The sequence below is a fragment of the Chiloscyllium plagiosum genome, chromosome 2 (genome assembly GCF_004010195.1).
Source record: "Chiloscyllium plagiosum isolate BGI_BamShark_2017 chromosome 2, ASM401019v2, whole genome shotgun sequence".
In the NCBI taxonomy this organism is placed as follows: domain Eukaryota; kingdom Metazoa; phylum Chordata; class Chondrichthyes; order Orectolobiformes; family Hemiscylliidae; genus Chiloscyllium; species Chiloscyllium plagiosum.
The window spans coordinates 75,719,579-75,733,530 of NC_057711.1; the positions used below are offsets into that span (position 1 = coordinate 75,719,579).

At 45.3% G+C, this 13,952-nt stretch overlaps 1 protein-coding gene across 8 annotated transcripts in view; it reads right to left on the reverse strand.

The window, feature by feature from the left end:
• Positions 1 to 13,952, reverse strand: part of trpm6 (transient receptor potential cation channel, subfamily M, member 6) — a 177,285-nt gene that overhangs the window by 150,106 nt on the left and 13,227 nt on the right. For all 8 annotated transcript variants that reach the window (XM_043712212.1, XM_043712207.1, XM_043712192.1 and 5 more), the window contains exon 2: positions 12,627 to 12,706. In XM_043712212.1, the coding sequence (XP_043568147.1) occupies positions 12,627 to 12,706 (80 nt within the window). The remainder of the gene's footprint in view (positions 1 to 12,626; positions 12,707 to 13,952) is intronic.

Here is a 13,952-nt window from a genome sequence, read left to right on the forward strand (position 1 = left end):
GTGGCTAGCAAATGTGGTTCCCTTGTTCAAAGAGGGGAGTAGGGATAGCCCTAGTAACTATAGGCCGGTGAGTCTCACTTCTGTTGTGGGCAAAGTCTTAGAGAGAATTGTAAGGGATAGGATTTATGCACATCTGGATAGGAATAATGTGATCAAGGATAGTCAGCATGGTTTTGTGAAGGGCAAGTCGTGCCTCACCAACCTTATTGAATTCTTTGAGAAGGTGACTAAGGAGGTGGACGAGGGGAAAGCAGTAGATGTGGTGTATATGGATTTTAGTAAGGCGTTTGATAAGGTTCCCCATGGTAGGCTACTGCAGAAAATACGGAGATATGGCATTGAGGGTGAGTTGGAGGTTTGGATTAGGAATTGGCTGGATGGAAGAAGACAGAGGGTAGTAGTTGATGGCAAAGGTTCATCTTGGAGTGCCGTCACTAGCGGTGTTCTGCAAGGATCTGTTTTGGGACCATTGCTGTTTGTCATTTTTATAAATGACCTGGAAGAGGGGTTAGAAGGTTGGGTGAGCAAGTTTGCGGATGATACGAAAGTCGGAGGAGTTGTTGACAGTGAGGAATGATGTGGCAGGTTACAGCAGGATATAGAGAAGCTGCAGAGCTGGGCAGAAAGGTGGCAAATGTAATTCAATGTAGCTAAGTGTGAGGTGATTCACTTTGGTATGAGTCACAGAAAGATGGGGTACTGGGCTAATGGTCGGATACTTGGTAGTGTGGATGAGCAGAGGGATCTTGGTGTCCATGTACACAGATCTCTGAAAGTTGCCACCCAGGTAAATAGTGCGGTGAGGAAGGCATATGGCGTACTGGCTTTTATTGGTAGAGGAATTGAGTTCCGGAACCCTGAGGTCATGTTGCAGTTTTATAAGACTCTGGTGCAGCCTCATCTGGAGTATTGTGTGCAGTTTTGGTTGCCATACTATAGGAAGGATGTGGAGGCACTGGAGGAGGTTTACCAGGATGTTGCCTGGTATGGTAGGAAGATCGTATGAGGAAAGTCTGAAGCACTTGGGGTTGTTTTCATTGGAGAAAAGAAGGTTTAGGGGTGACTTGATAGAGGTGTACAAGATGATTAGGGGTTTAGATAGGGTTGACCGTGAGAACCTTTTTCCACATATGGAGTTAGCTATTACAAGGGGGCATAGCTCTAAATTAAGGGGTGGTAGGTATAGGACAGATGTTAGGGGTAGGTTCTTTACTCAGCGAGTCGTGTTTTCATGGTTCTTTACTCACCGAGTCGTGTGTTCATGGAACGCCCTGCCAGTAGCAGTGGCGGACTCTCCCTCTTTATGGGCATTTAAGCGGGCATTGGATAGGCTAGTGTAGGTTAGGTTAGGTGGGCTTGGATCGGCGCAACATCGAGGGCCAAAGGGCCTGTACTGCGCTGTATTCTTCTATGTTCTATGTTCTATTAAGTACGACACGAGTCCTCAACGCTCCTCAAATGACAAACCCTTCCTCCCTGGGATCATTCTTCTAAACCTCCTCTGGATTCCCTACAATGCCAATATACCCTTGCTTAGATACCAGGCCCAAATCTGCTCACAAGATTTCAAATGTGGCCTGATCAAAGCCTCACTCAACCTCAGCAGTATATCTCTGCTCTTCAATTCTAGGCCTTTTGGTATGAATGTTAACATTGCATTTGCCTTCCTAACTGCCAACTGAACCTGCATGCTAACCTGAAGAGAATCCTGAACTAGGATTCTTCAGTCCTTTTGTGTTTCAGATTTCCAAAGCTTTCCCCATTTAAAAAAAATCTATGTTTTATTCTTCCTCACACTTCTCCATATTCTATTTCTTTTGCCATTTCTTTGCCCACTTTCCGAGCCTAAGTCCTTCTGCAACCTCCTCAACAGTACGTGTCATTCCAACCTATCATTGTGTCAGCTTCAAACTTAGCAATGATATTCTCATCCTTCTTTCACCCAGATTGTTAATATTAAACATGAATTGATGCGGTCCCAACACTGACCCCTGCAGTACTCTACTAATTGCCAGCTGCCATCCTGAAAATGACCCCTTTATCCCTATTTTCTGCCTTATTCCAGTCTGTCAATCCTCTGTCCACTGGGAAGTAGTGAGGACTGCAGATGCTGGAAATCAGAGTCGAAAAGTGTAGTGCAGGAGAATCAATGTTTCAGGCAAGAGCTCTTCATCATGCCCAAAACATCAATTCTCCTGCTCATCAGATGCTGCCTGACCTGCTGTGCTTTTCCAGCACCACACTTTTCAAATCCTCTATCCATTGCTCCCTTATTTTTTGTTCAATCCATGTGGCCTCAATTGAGGAAATATCTAAGATATCTTCCCCCAAACCATAATCTCACCTGCTTCCCCACTTCACATTTGATGGTCTGCATTGCTCTTAAAGGGCTTTGCATGTAAGTTTTTAATTGGCTGCAAGGGTGATAACTGGTGACAGTTAATAGTTTATAAAAAAACAGTCATGGTGATTTTGGTGGTGAGAACATCACTCAGTTCTGCAGGATAACACGTCTGGGTACAGAAAAGGAATCATTCCTCCTTATTGTACTGAGTGATCACTTGGTAAACATTATGACACCACCTCCTCCATCCAGCCTTGCCCCACAGCCCTGTGTCTTAACCTGACTATGTGCACTTTGCCTCCTAATCAGACTTGACATTTTTTTCTACATTTGTCGGCGCATTCTCCGTATCCATCCCCTTGACAAGTTAGTTTAAACACCCACCAATCACAGCAGCGGCCCCACATAATGATATTGGTCACATTCATTTTGAGAGGTTGAAAGATGCATGGTCTTTGGACGCTGACTACCACACAGTACTCATGGACCAAGGTCTTTGTCCAATCGCAAGGATTATTGAGACATTTGGAGACCAGGCTGTGCTGGATAGACAGGAAGTATCACATACACAGGTTGTCTCCCCTAAACACCCGACATTCCTAGAAGCTTGTATTCCTTGTGATTCAATGTCAAAACAAGAGGATGCGCCACATCAAGCAGCCCCTGTAAAATCAGCAAAATCCTATTATTGCCACAACAGGCTAAATGTTGCACAAATAACCAATCATATCTCACCCCTGTTTTACCCACGTTTAAATTTCTGGTGTCAGGTTTCTGTTAGGTATATTGTTCAGAATGTGCTGCCTCTTTAAGAGAGCAAGTCAGGTGACTCAGTGCAGGTGACTCAGGGCAGGAGTAATGGACGACAATGTAAAAACTAACTGACAAGCTGAGAGACCTACAATAAAGTATTCCCTATTCAAGTTTATCCTCCGTCTACTTAGTGTTCTATTTATGGTTGCGGTGAACCACTAACATCTTAATTGGTGACAAAAATTGGAATCGAGCCACAAATTCTGTGGGAACAGTATATTTTGTGTCAGGAGGAAAGATGTCGCCCAGACTTTGAAAATGGCACAGGATTGAGGTGGTAATGTTGAGGGAATCAGACATGAAGGGAATTGGGTTGCAGTCCATTGCCAGGGAAGAATGGTATGCACTGGAGGGTGAGCCAAGAGTGGCGATTGTGAGGAGACTTAGACTGCAGCCAACAGGTGAAGAGGAGAGTATTCACCTGGGAGCTCACTGATGTGTCACAGAGCGCGGTTCTGAGAAGACATGTGTTATGGTTAACACCAGGAAGAATAGGATGCTGCAACGGTCAGTGAGAGAGAGGCTGAAACAGAGATCGTTCACGAATGAGACTCGGCCTGTGACAAGTTACCAGACCCAAGTGGTGGGAAAAATTCCTTCCAGGAGGAAAACAAAATGGCTGACCAATTTGATGAAGAGACACTAAGTTGGATTTTGTACACATTTTGACACGTACTTAAAGGCAAATAAACTGGCTGAAGACATTGTGGTACTGACTTTCTCTAGTTTCAAGACTTTCACAATTTGAGGGGGTTTAGTGCAACCAGAGAAGCCCGTAGAGACAGCACACTGAGAACAATGCAAAGTGTTGGGGAGCTACTTTCACCAAAGTCACTGATGATTGCAGAACATTTGTATTTTCATAATTGAGCACAGCACCGAGGAAGGTCCTTCATCCAGCAGCCTTAAAGAGGTTAGTGAAACATTGCAAATTAAGAGGGTTTCTCCAAGACTCGCAGAACCATTTGATTTGTGGCCTCTGACACAAAGCCATCCAACAAAAGATAGCTTTCAAAATTATAATTTTGATGGAGTTAGCTTCACTGAAGCATAACAGGTGAGTGACGATGCTCAGGTACGTGAAGTGGCAAAAATGCAGCAGAGTGCAGTACCAACTATAGAATGCAACTAATGTGGCAAGAGTGACCACAAAGAGTCAACATGTTGGACTCAAGAGGCCCAGTGCAGGTGTAAGTTAATGAGCCATATTGGCCAAAATTGCCCAACCAAGAGAAGGGGTGACTATCAAAAGGCAAGGCATAAGGTACATACGGCCAACCCGGGAGTAGACTGAGAGTCAGCAGGGTCAGCTGGAGAAGCCAAAGGCACAGAGTCAGCAGAATTTCAATTAAACATCCTGTCAGGACAAGGTAAGCTGATCGTTGCTGGGTTCTTCCCAAATTAGAGGGTAAGAGGGGAATGATGAAACTGGATACATGTGCAGTGGTGTCTCTGATTCCTGAATCAATATTACACTGTGGGAAAGAGGTCACTAAAGAGCTATGTGCTGGTACAGGTACAGCTAAGGGATCACAGTGTGCTGAATTACCTCTATACGTAATGAAAAGCAACTGCTCTACATTATTCGGACACTCCTGATTCACAGATGCTCACAAAAATTAAATTCGGGTGCGGTTAAGGGGTTAGTGAACTCAAAAATGCATTTTCAAGAGATTGTGGACAGGTATAAGGATGACTTCAAGGGAACCCTGGGATAAATGAAAAGAGTAGAAATTAAATATTGGTTGAGGCAGGAGGCTTGTTAAAGAGTCTAAAGGCACATATTGTACAGTATGCCACCCGGCCTAGAGTGGAGGCGGGGAATTGGATGACTGGTCAAATTGGAAACATTGACACCAGTATCCACCAGTGAATGGGCCACTCCCATTGTTCTGGACTTATAAACAGATGGTGCAGTGAAGATTTGTGGGGACTTTAACATCACAGTCAACCCAGCCCTGTGTGTGGATCAAAACCGACTTCCACTTATTGAGGACCTTTCAGTGGATTGGCTGGGAAAAAGGAATTCTCAAAAATAGATTTGTCACAGGCATCAACCTACAGACAGGAGTCACGATGGAATCTCAGCTGCCTGAGACAGGGGACTACTCTGTTACAAGCACTGCTTTTTGGCATCACGCCAGCGCTAGCTCTTTCCCAGAGGGCCATGGATCACATTTTGAGTAGATTGTCAGGCATCCAGATGATATTGAACTTACTGGATCCTCCCAAAAGGAGCATTTGAAAACTGAGAAAAAAACTAAAATGGATGCAGGAACACAGGCTTCAAGTAAAAAAGGGAGAAATGTGAGATTTTTTTTTAAAAGACTCCATAGAGTACTTGGGCCATGTAATCGATGGCAAGGGACCACACAAGGCACCCCAGAAGATGCAGGCTATCATGAAGGTCCCTAGACTTGAGAATGTTTCTCTACTGGGATCATTCTTACGACTTGTAAATTACTATGACAAGCTCATGTCTAATCTGGCACCAGTTGCTGGGAAAAGAGCAATCACGGAAATGGACCCAGGAATGTGATAAGGCTCACCAGGAAGTGAAGCAAGATCTAAAAAGGTCAGAGGTGTGAACACGTTTCAACCAAAAGTGGCCATTGTAGTTTGCATGTGATGCCTCTCCTTATTGGGTCAGTGCTGTACTATCACACATCTTGCCAATTGGAGAGAAATGGCTTATTGTTTGTGCATCGAGGTCACAAACAAACATCGAGGGGAAGTACGCCCAAATGGAAAGGAAGAGTTAGGCATTGTGTTTGGTATTAAGGTGTTCACATATTTCCTTTATGGCAGACACTTCATGCTTCTGACAGACCGGAGGCCTCTAATCTTCATTCTTGGCCTGCATACGGGAATACTGTCAATGGTGGCAGCTCACCTGCAGAGATGGGCACTGACTCTGTCACCTAATCATATGAAATCAGATATGAACAGTCGGAGAAGCATGGCAATGCAGATGCTTTGTCAAGGCAGCCGCTACCCAGGATTAAAAATGTTCACCACCACTACCTGAAAATTATGCACTTTTCCCAGGATGACAAGATACCAGTGTCAACAAGTCAAGTGTGGAATGCTATCCAGAATGATACAGTAGACTTGCACTCGAGAGGGAAACTGAATTATGCTCTTACTTGTCCAGGAGATGGGAGTTGTCTGTGTTAGATGGGTTCAATGTGGGGAATGACAGCTGTTATCACTCCCCCCTTAAGAGGGGGAGTGCTGGAACAAATGCACCAAGGGCACTGTGTCGCAAATGAAAGAAATAGCCAGGAACTTCATGGCCAAAGGTGAACTCCCAAATTGAGGAGAAAGTGGGATCATGTGAATCCTGTGCATTAGTAAGGAAGGTGCTGCTGTCGTCACCCCTTCACACATGGGAATGGCTTCAATCACAGTGACAGTGAATTCATATTGATTTTGCAGGATCAGTAGTGGGACAGGAGTTAGTAGTTGTTGTGGATGACCCACTCCAAGCGGCGGTCAAGAAGTTGGCCTCAGTTGAAGCAACAATAGGCTGACTGGATGAAATATTTGCCAGGTTCAGGAACCCTGAAAAAGTCGTGAGTGACAGTGCAAGTGTTTGAAGAGCACCTGGAAGATCACGGAATCAGACGTATGAGATTGGCTCTGTATCTCCCTGCAACAAGCGGTCAAGCAGAGCATTTGTATAAACCTTGAAGCAGGCCTTAAAGGTCTCACTAGAGAAGGAGTCGCTGGGACAGCGAATCAAAAAGATCCTCAGCATGTACAGAAACACACCACACATGATGACTCGGTGTTCTCTGGCACCCTTAATGTTCAACCACCATCTGAGAATCACATTTGACCAACTGTGACTGGAAGAGACCAGAGAAGTGGCAGAGTGAAATCAGAAAGGACAGGTGGTCAGAAGGGCAGGAACCTTAAGTTCCAAAGAGGAAAGACCCAGTCCCGATGGGACAGGGGTGTTGATTGAGTCACATGTCTCTGAGCCAGGGTTGGCCATACCCAGGGAGGAGATAACAACAGCGTTACATGGCAACAATAACCAGTCAGAGGGATGTACCTGCAGGACAACAGAAGCTTCCAGAAGCTCGGGAGACCATACTAGAAAAGATCCCTGAAATGAAGAGATGGTCTGGAGGAATCACCATCCCCCGAGACAGTGATCACGACAATGTAGAGCATGAAAGTGTTTTTTTTCCTCCATATTGCTTTTTTTTGGTAAATATTCCTGACAATATTGGCTACAATGCCTAAATAATAGTTGTATTTGTTGCATGTATTGTATATGTATTAAGGGGAGAATTGAAATAAAGGGAGAGGAGTGTTATGTATGTAGTTGGCTGTGTACTGTCCCTAGAGGAGAGGGGCCAGGTGACCCAGTGGCAACAGCAAGGGGAGGCAGTCCAATACCAATGATGGATCTGAAGGGAAGCACAATAAAGTATTCACTGTTCAAGTTTACCCTCCATCTACCTCGTGTTCTATTATGGTTCTAGTGAGCCACAAACATAAAAGTTTCAAGCTCTGAGCCTGCAGAGTTCAATGAGAAAGAGCTACTTAACCATTGTCTCACAGTCAACCTGACAATGCTGAGGAATAGGAACCACAAGATGGCCACAGAGCCTGGCCTGCCCTTCAATAAAGGGCACTCATGAGGAAACTTTGGGTTTCTCTACCAGGAAACACGCACGACTGGATCAAGAGATCCAGATGTTACTAAATCACCAGTGTAAAACATTCCTGAACTGGCGGCACCACCAAAACCCAAGGGAAAGAAAACAGGTCTACAGATAAATAAAGTCCAGGTCAAAAACAAAAACCATAACCTTACTAACAGATGGTGGGTCGATCAAATGCAGAAAATCCAGCAACTCAGGGACAACTATGATGATTCTTCAGCACGATTAAGAGCACCTATAGCCCAAGCACACAAGGACCTAGGAGAAAGTGAGGACTGCAGATGCTGGAGATCAGAGTCGAAAGTGTGTTGCTGGGAAAGCACAGCAGGTCAGGCAGCATCCGAGGAGCAGGGGAATCGACATTTTGGGCATAAGCCCTTCATCAGGAATGAGGCTGTGGGCCAGGGCTGAGAGATAAATAGAAGGGGGTTGAGGTTGGGGAGAGGTAGCTGGGAAAGTGATAGGTGGATGAAGGTGAAGGAGAAGGTGATAGGTCAGAGGGGGAAAGTGATGGACAGGTCTAGGGGAAGGTGCCGAGTTAGAGGCTTGGAACTGAGATAATGTGGTGGGAGGGGAAATGAGGAACCTCCTTGTGGGAGCAGGGTCCCAAGGCGGAATATGAGGTGTTCTCCCTCCAGGCATCGGGTGGTAACTTTTGGTGGTGGAGAAGGCCCAGGACATGCATGTCCTTGACAGAGTAGGAGGGGGAGTTGAAGTGTTCAGCCACAGGGCGGTGGAGTTAGTGGGGGCGGGTGTCCCAGAGATGTTCTCTGAAATGATCCACAACAAGGCATTCTGTTTTCCTGATGTAGAGGAGACCACACTGGCTGCAATGGATGCAGTAGATGACATTGGTAGAGGTACAGGTAAATTTCTGTTGGATGTGGAAGGATCATTTGTCGCCTCAGATGGAGGTGAGGGGAGTGGTGTGGGCGCAGGTTTTGCACTTCCTGCGGTGGGAGGGAAAGGTGTCTGGAGTGGGGTGTGTACTTGATGAGGGATGTGCGAAGGGAATGGTTTCTCTGGAACACTGATAGGGGTATGGAGGGAAATATACCTTTGGTGGTGGGATATGTTTGGAGGTGGCGGAAGTGGTGAAGGATGATGCGATGTATGCGGAGGTTAGTGGGGTGGAAGGTGAGGGTTCTGTCCTTGTTGCATTGGGAGGGATGGGGTGATCAAGGGCGGTGATGCGTGAAGTGGTGGAAATGCGCTGGAGGGCATCGTCAACCAAGTGGGAAGGGAAGTTGTGATCGTGGAAGAAGGAGGCCATCTGGGACTTTCTGAGGTGGAATTGGTCATCCTGGGAACAGATGCTGTGGAGGCGGAGGAATTGGGAGTAAGGGAGTACAGGAAGTAAGGTGGAAGGAGGTGTAGTCTAGGTAGCTGTGGGAGTCATTGGGTTTGTAGTACATGTCTGTGGTTAGTCGGTTGCCAGAGATGGAGATGGAGAGGTCCAGGAAGGGGAGGGAGGTGTCCGAGATGGTCCAGCTGAATTTGAGGTTGGGTGGAAGGTGTTGATAAAGTTGATGAACTGTTCAACCTCCTTGTGGGAGCACGAAGCGATGCCAATACAGTCATCAATGGAGCAGAGGAACAGGTGGGGGATGGTGCTGGTGCAACTGTGGAAGTGGACTGTTCCACGTACCCAACAAACAGGGAAGCATAGCTGGGTGCCCATGGCTACCCCTTTGGTTTGGATGAAGTGGCAGGATTGGAAGGAGAAGTTGTTGAGGGTGAGGACCAGTTCAACCAGGCGGGTCAGGGTGTCGGCGGAAGGGCACTGGTTGGGACGGCGTGAGAGGGAGAAACGGCGGGCTTGGAGACCTTCGTTGTCATGGATCGATGTGTACAGGGACTGTACGTCCATGGTGAATGTGAGGCGTTGGGGGCTGGGGAAATGAAAATCTTGGAGGAGGTGAAGGGCGTGGGTGGTGTCACGAATGTAGATGGGGAGTTCCTGGACTAAGCGGGACAGGGCGGTATCGAGGTAGGAAGAGATGAGTTCAGTGGTGCAGGCTGAGACAATGGGTTGACCGGGGCAGTCAGGTTTGTAAATCTTCAGTAGGAGGTAGAATCGGGCAGTGGGGGGTTCACGGACAATGAGGTTGGAGGCTGTGGATGGGACATCCCCAGAGGTGATGAGGTTGTGGGTGGTCTGGGAAATGATAGTTTGGTGATGGGAGGTGGGGTCGTGATCAAGGGGGCTGTAGGTGAAGGTGTCTGCGAGTTGGCGCCTGGCCACAAGGACCTAACTTACTGAGAATTATGAACAGAGAGATAAGCGGTTTCTTCAAAAGAGACTCCACTTTAATCTGAGTGACGTCGACTACATCCCATCAATCTATCCTCCACCATCTCAGCACAACATAAGGTTGATTGTTTGTAACATGACTTGCAAGAGCTGAGCGCCAACAATGCCACTAACCCAGTCAGAATCCCTTTGGAAATTCTGAAACATGGCGGAGAAGTACACTCAGCATGAATACATGACCTTATCTCCCTCTTTGGAAGGAGGATAGGATGCCAGCAAGTCTTCAAGATGTTGTCAATGTGACCATTGCCAACAAAGGAGACCAGACTGAATACAGTAACCACAGAGAGGTATCCCAGTTCTCCATCACCGAGAAGGTCATTGCAAGATTCCTCCTTGAACACCTCTTCCCATTGACTAAAGAACTCCTTGCAGAGTCACAATGTGGATTCTGTCCAACAAAAGGAATAGTGGACATGACTGTCACAGCAAGACAATTTTAAGAAAAATGCAGAAAGCAGCAGCAATGTTTATATTTGGCCTTTTTTGACCGACAAAGACATACGACTCTCAACTAGGAGGTACTACCGAGCATTGTCCTCAAATTTGGCAGCCCACATACATTCTACAAAAACCACAGATGTGGGCAAACTGGGGTCAAGTAAAGGTGTTAAGGGAAGTATTGAAATAAAGGGGAAGGAGTATTATGTCTATAGATATGTGTGTGCTGTCCCTTTAAGAGAGCAGGTCAGGTTATACGGTTGCAGGAGCAAATGAAGGCAGTCTAAAAATCAATTTTGAAATCAACACACCAATGCTCTCCTCCATCTTCCTTGTCACAACATGGTTCAGCTGGAGTGGGCCTTCTCCACAGGACAACAGGGAACTGTTCAATGTATGTCCCCTTCCACTCCAGAACCAAGCCCAACCCAATCTGCCATCAAGCTGCAATACACTGACAACATGCTCACATTTAAGACTGAGCTCCAAACCATCATTGATACATTCTCAGAGGCATATCAGAAAACAGGCAATAACTTAAACATTCGGAAGACAAAGATCAACTAGCCATCTGCTCCCACCATACAACACCTCCACCTAACTACCAAGATCCACAGCTAGCTACTAGATATTATGGATCAATTCTAATACTTTGGGAGCCTCTTTTCAGTGAAGGCTGACAATGACAATGAATTTCAACATTGCCTCTAGTGTGCCAGTGTAGCCTCTGTCTGTCTGATAAGATGCAAGATTGGTGCTCCCTTATCAGTGTCCTCTCACAGGCCAATGTGCCCAGTATTGGGGCACTCAATGGTCATTCTGCTGCATTGGGTGGGCCACATCATCCATATCCCTGACATAAGTTCCCTACTTGTAGCTTAATCACAGCAAGTAGTTAGCTGGTGGGCAGAGGAAATACTTCAAGGACATTCTCAAAGCCTCCCTGAGAAAAAAACATAATATTCCCACTGTCACATGGGAATCTCTTGCTCAAGGCCACTCAAGCTGGAGAATAAGCATCCACCATGGTGCTAATAATTTCTAATAGCTCCAACAGGGCCGGGAGAGGCCAAATGCAAAGAGCTGAACGACTGTGCGAAAATCTGAGCATCCCTCCTGCTGTTCTACAAACTATTGCTGAAGGGTGTTTTCCATTGTTTCATCTTAACATCTCATTTATAAACATCATCTACAACAGTGCAGCACTCCCACACTAGAATTTTAGCTTGGACAGTGTGCTCAAATTTCTGAAGTGATGATTGAACCCATCACCTGAGGGATTAGCGTTCCACCTTTAATGTATCGATTATCTCATAGTTGCAACCGTTTTAACATTTTGAAACATTCTGATTCTCACAGTATTTCAGATCCTCTCATTATTGGGTAACTCCCCATTCCAGGCTCTTTATGAACCTGCCAATAACTTGCTTGAAAGTTAATCCAGGACAGTGAAAGAATATTCTATGAGGTCAGCCTATTTCCAATTTAATGAGCATTTTCCTTGCTCGTGTATTCAAGCACCAGGTTTGAGCTGATTACAGAAGGCTCTCTACCAATAAGTCTGAGAGCTGCAACGTTTACTTATCAAAGTAATAAAAATATAAATTATAATTATCAATGAGATGCAATAAAATGTTATGTTTAATATACCCTGTAGTATGATTATTGTGGGCGGCACGGTGGCACAGTGGTTAGCACTGCTGCCTCACAGCGCCAGAGACCTGGGTTCAATTCCCGCCTCAGGCGACTGACTGTGTGGAGTTTGCACGTTCTCCCAGTGTCTGCGTGGGTTTGCTCCGGTTTCCTCCCACAGTCCAAAGATGTGCAGGTCAGGTGAATTGGCCATGCTAAAATTGCCCGTAGTGTTAGGTAAGGGGTAAATGTAGGGGTATGGGTGGGTTGCGCTTCGGCGGGTCGGTGTGGACTTGTTGGGCCGAAGGGCCTGTTTCCACACTGTAATGTAATCTAATCTAAAACTAGATTTCAGAAGAGTCCCTGCAAACCTTTTGAATGTGTTACACTTGTATCTACTAACCTGTGTGAATCTTTGGAACTGGGTATAATTTTTCCACATTCGCGCTTATAGAACACCCCTTCAATCCATGATTTCTGCGCCTAGAAGTAAGAAATGAATGCAAACAAGTTATTCTGTATTGTAGGATTTCAATGGATTTGAATACTGATTTTGGTCGTTCTGTTATATTTAATGAGATGCACTAGTTTGTACAGACTGTTCTTAACTCTGGTATAACATCAGGTGCTGAGTTCATACCTAGGTCATCCCCAAAAACTCTTTCTTCCTACCTCCATAATGTTTAGTGAATCTGCCCTTGTCTTAGCTCACCTACTGCTGAAATCTATGTCTCTGTCCATGTAATCTCTAGATTTGATTATTTCAACACTATCCTGACTGGTCTCTCACATTCTACCAGCTTTAAACGTGGAAGTCAAAATTCTGCCACATGTGTTCTCACTCACTGCAAGTCTGAATCACCCGAGTGCCCCCTGGACCTACTGTGGACCCCAGTGAGACAGTGTCTCAGTTTTAATATTCTCATCCCTGTACTGAAATGCAAGTTTTGTTCTCTCTATCTCTGTAATCTCTTACAGTATGCAATCCTTCCTCAATATTGGTACCCTTTGATTCTAGTTGTACCACTGGAGGCTGTACATTCAGTTGTTAGGGCCCTAACCTCTGGAATTCCTTCCCTAAACCTTTCCATATTTCCAACAGTTTTTCTTCCTCTAATGTATTCCTAAAGTTTACCTCTAAGTCCCTTGGTCATCTACTCTGAGATCTCCTTAGCTGGCTTGCTATCAAATTTTGTTTACTCTGAAGTGTTTTAGGACCACTCTCGCTCCAAGAAAGACCTTAAGAAACAAATCACTTGCTAATTTTCCATCCTATACAATCATTTCATGACATGGTTGGGTAGCTGGTGGCACTGAGGAAGGACATCCTCATGAGTGAGTTTCAATTCAGTTAATTAATACTTGATGCAACATTAAACACCTATGGAGCAGTCAGCTCCAGATTTGGTATCATCAGAATACTTTGCTATTTCAATATCAAAGAAATGTACATGTATCAAAAGAAACACTCCTCCCATCTGAAAAAACACCTTCTACCATAGCTCCTGGTTTTCTGTCCTTGATCAATCTTGTTATCCAAGCTGACACTGAACCTTCAATTCCATAGACAACATCCATTGCTTCCCCTTTATCAACTTTCTCTGTCACTTCATGAAAAAATTTAAATTAGTAAAGCATGATCTACCTTTTAAACATCCATGCTAGCTCATTTTAAATAGTTCAAAACTAAGCATTATGTTTTCCCCTCATATTGTTTCTAAAATCTTAC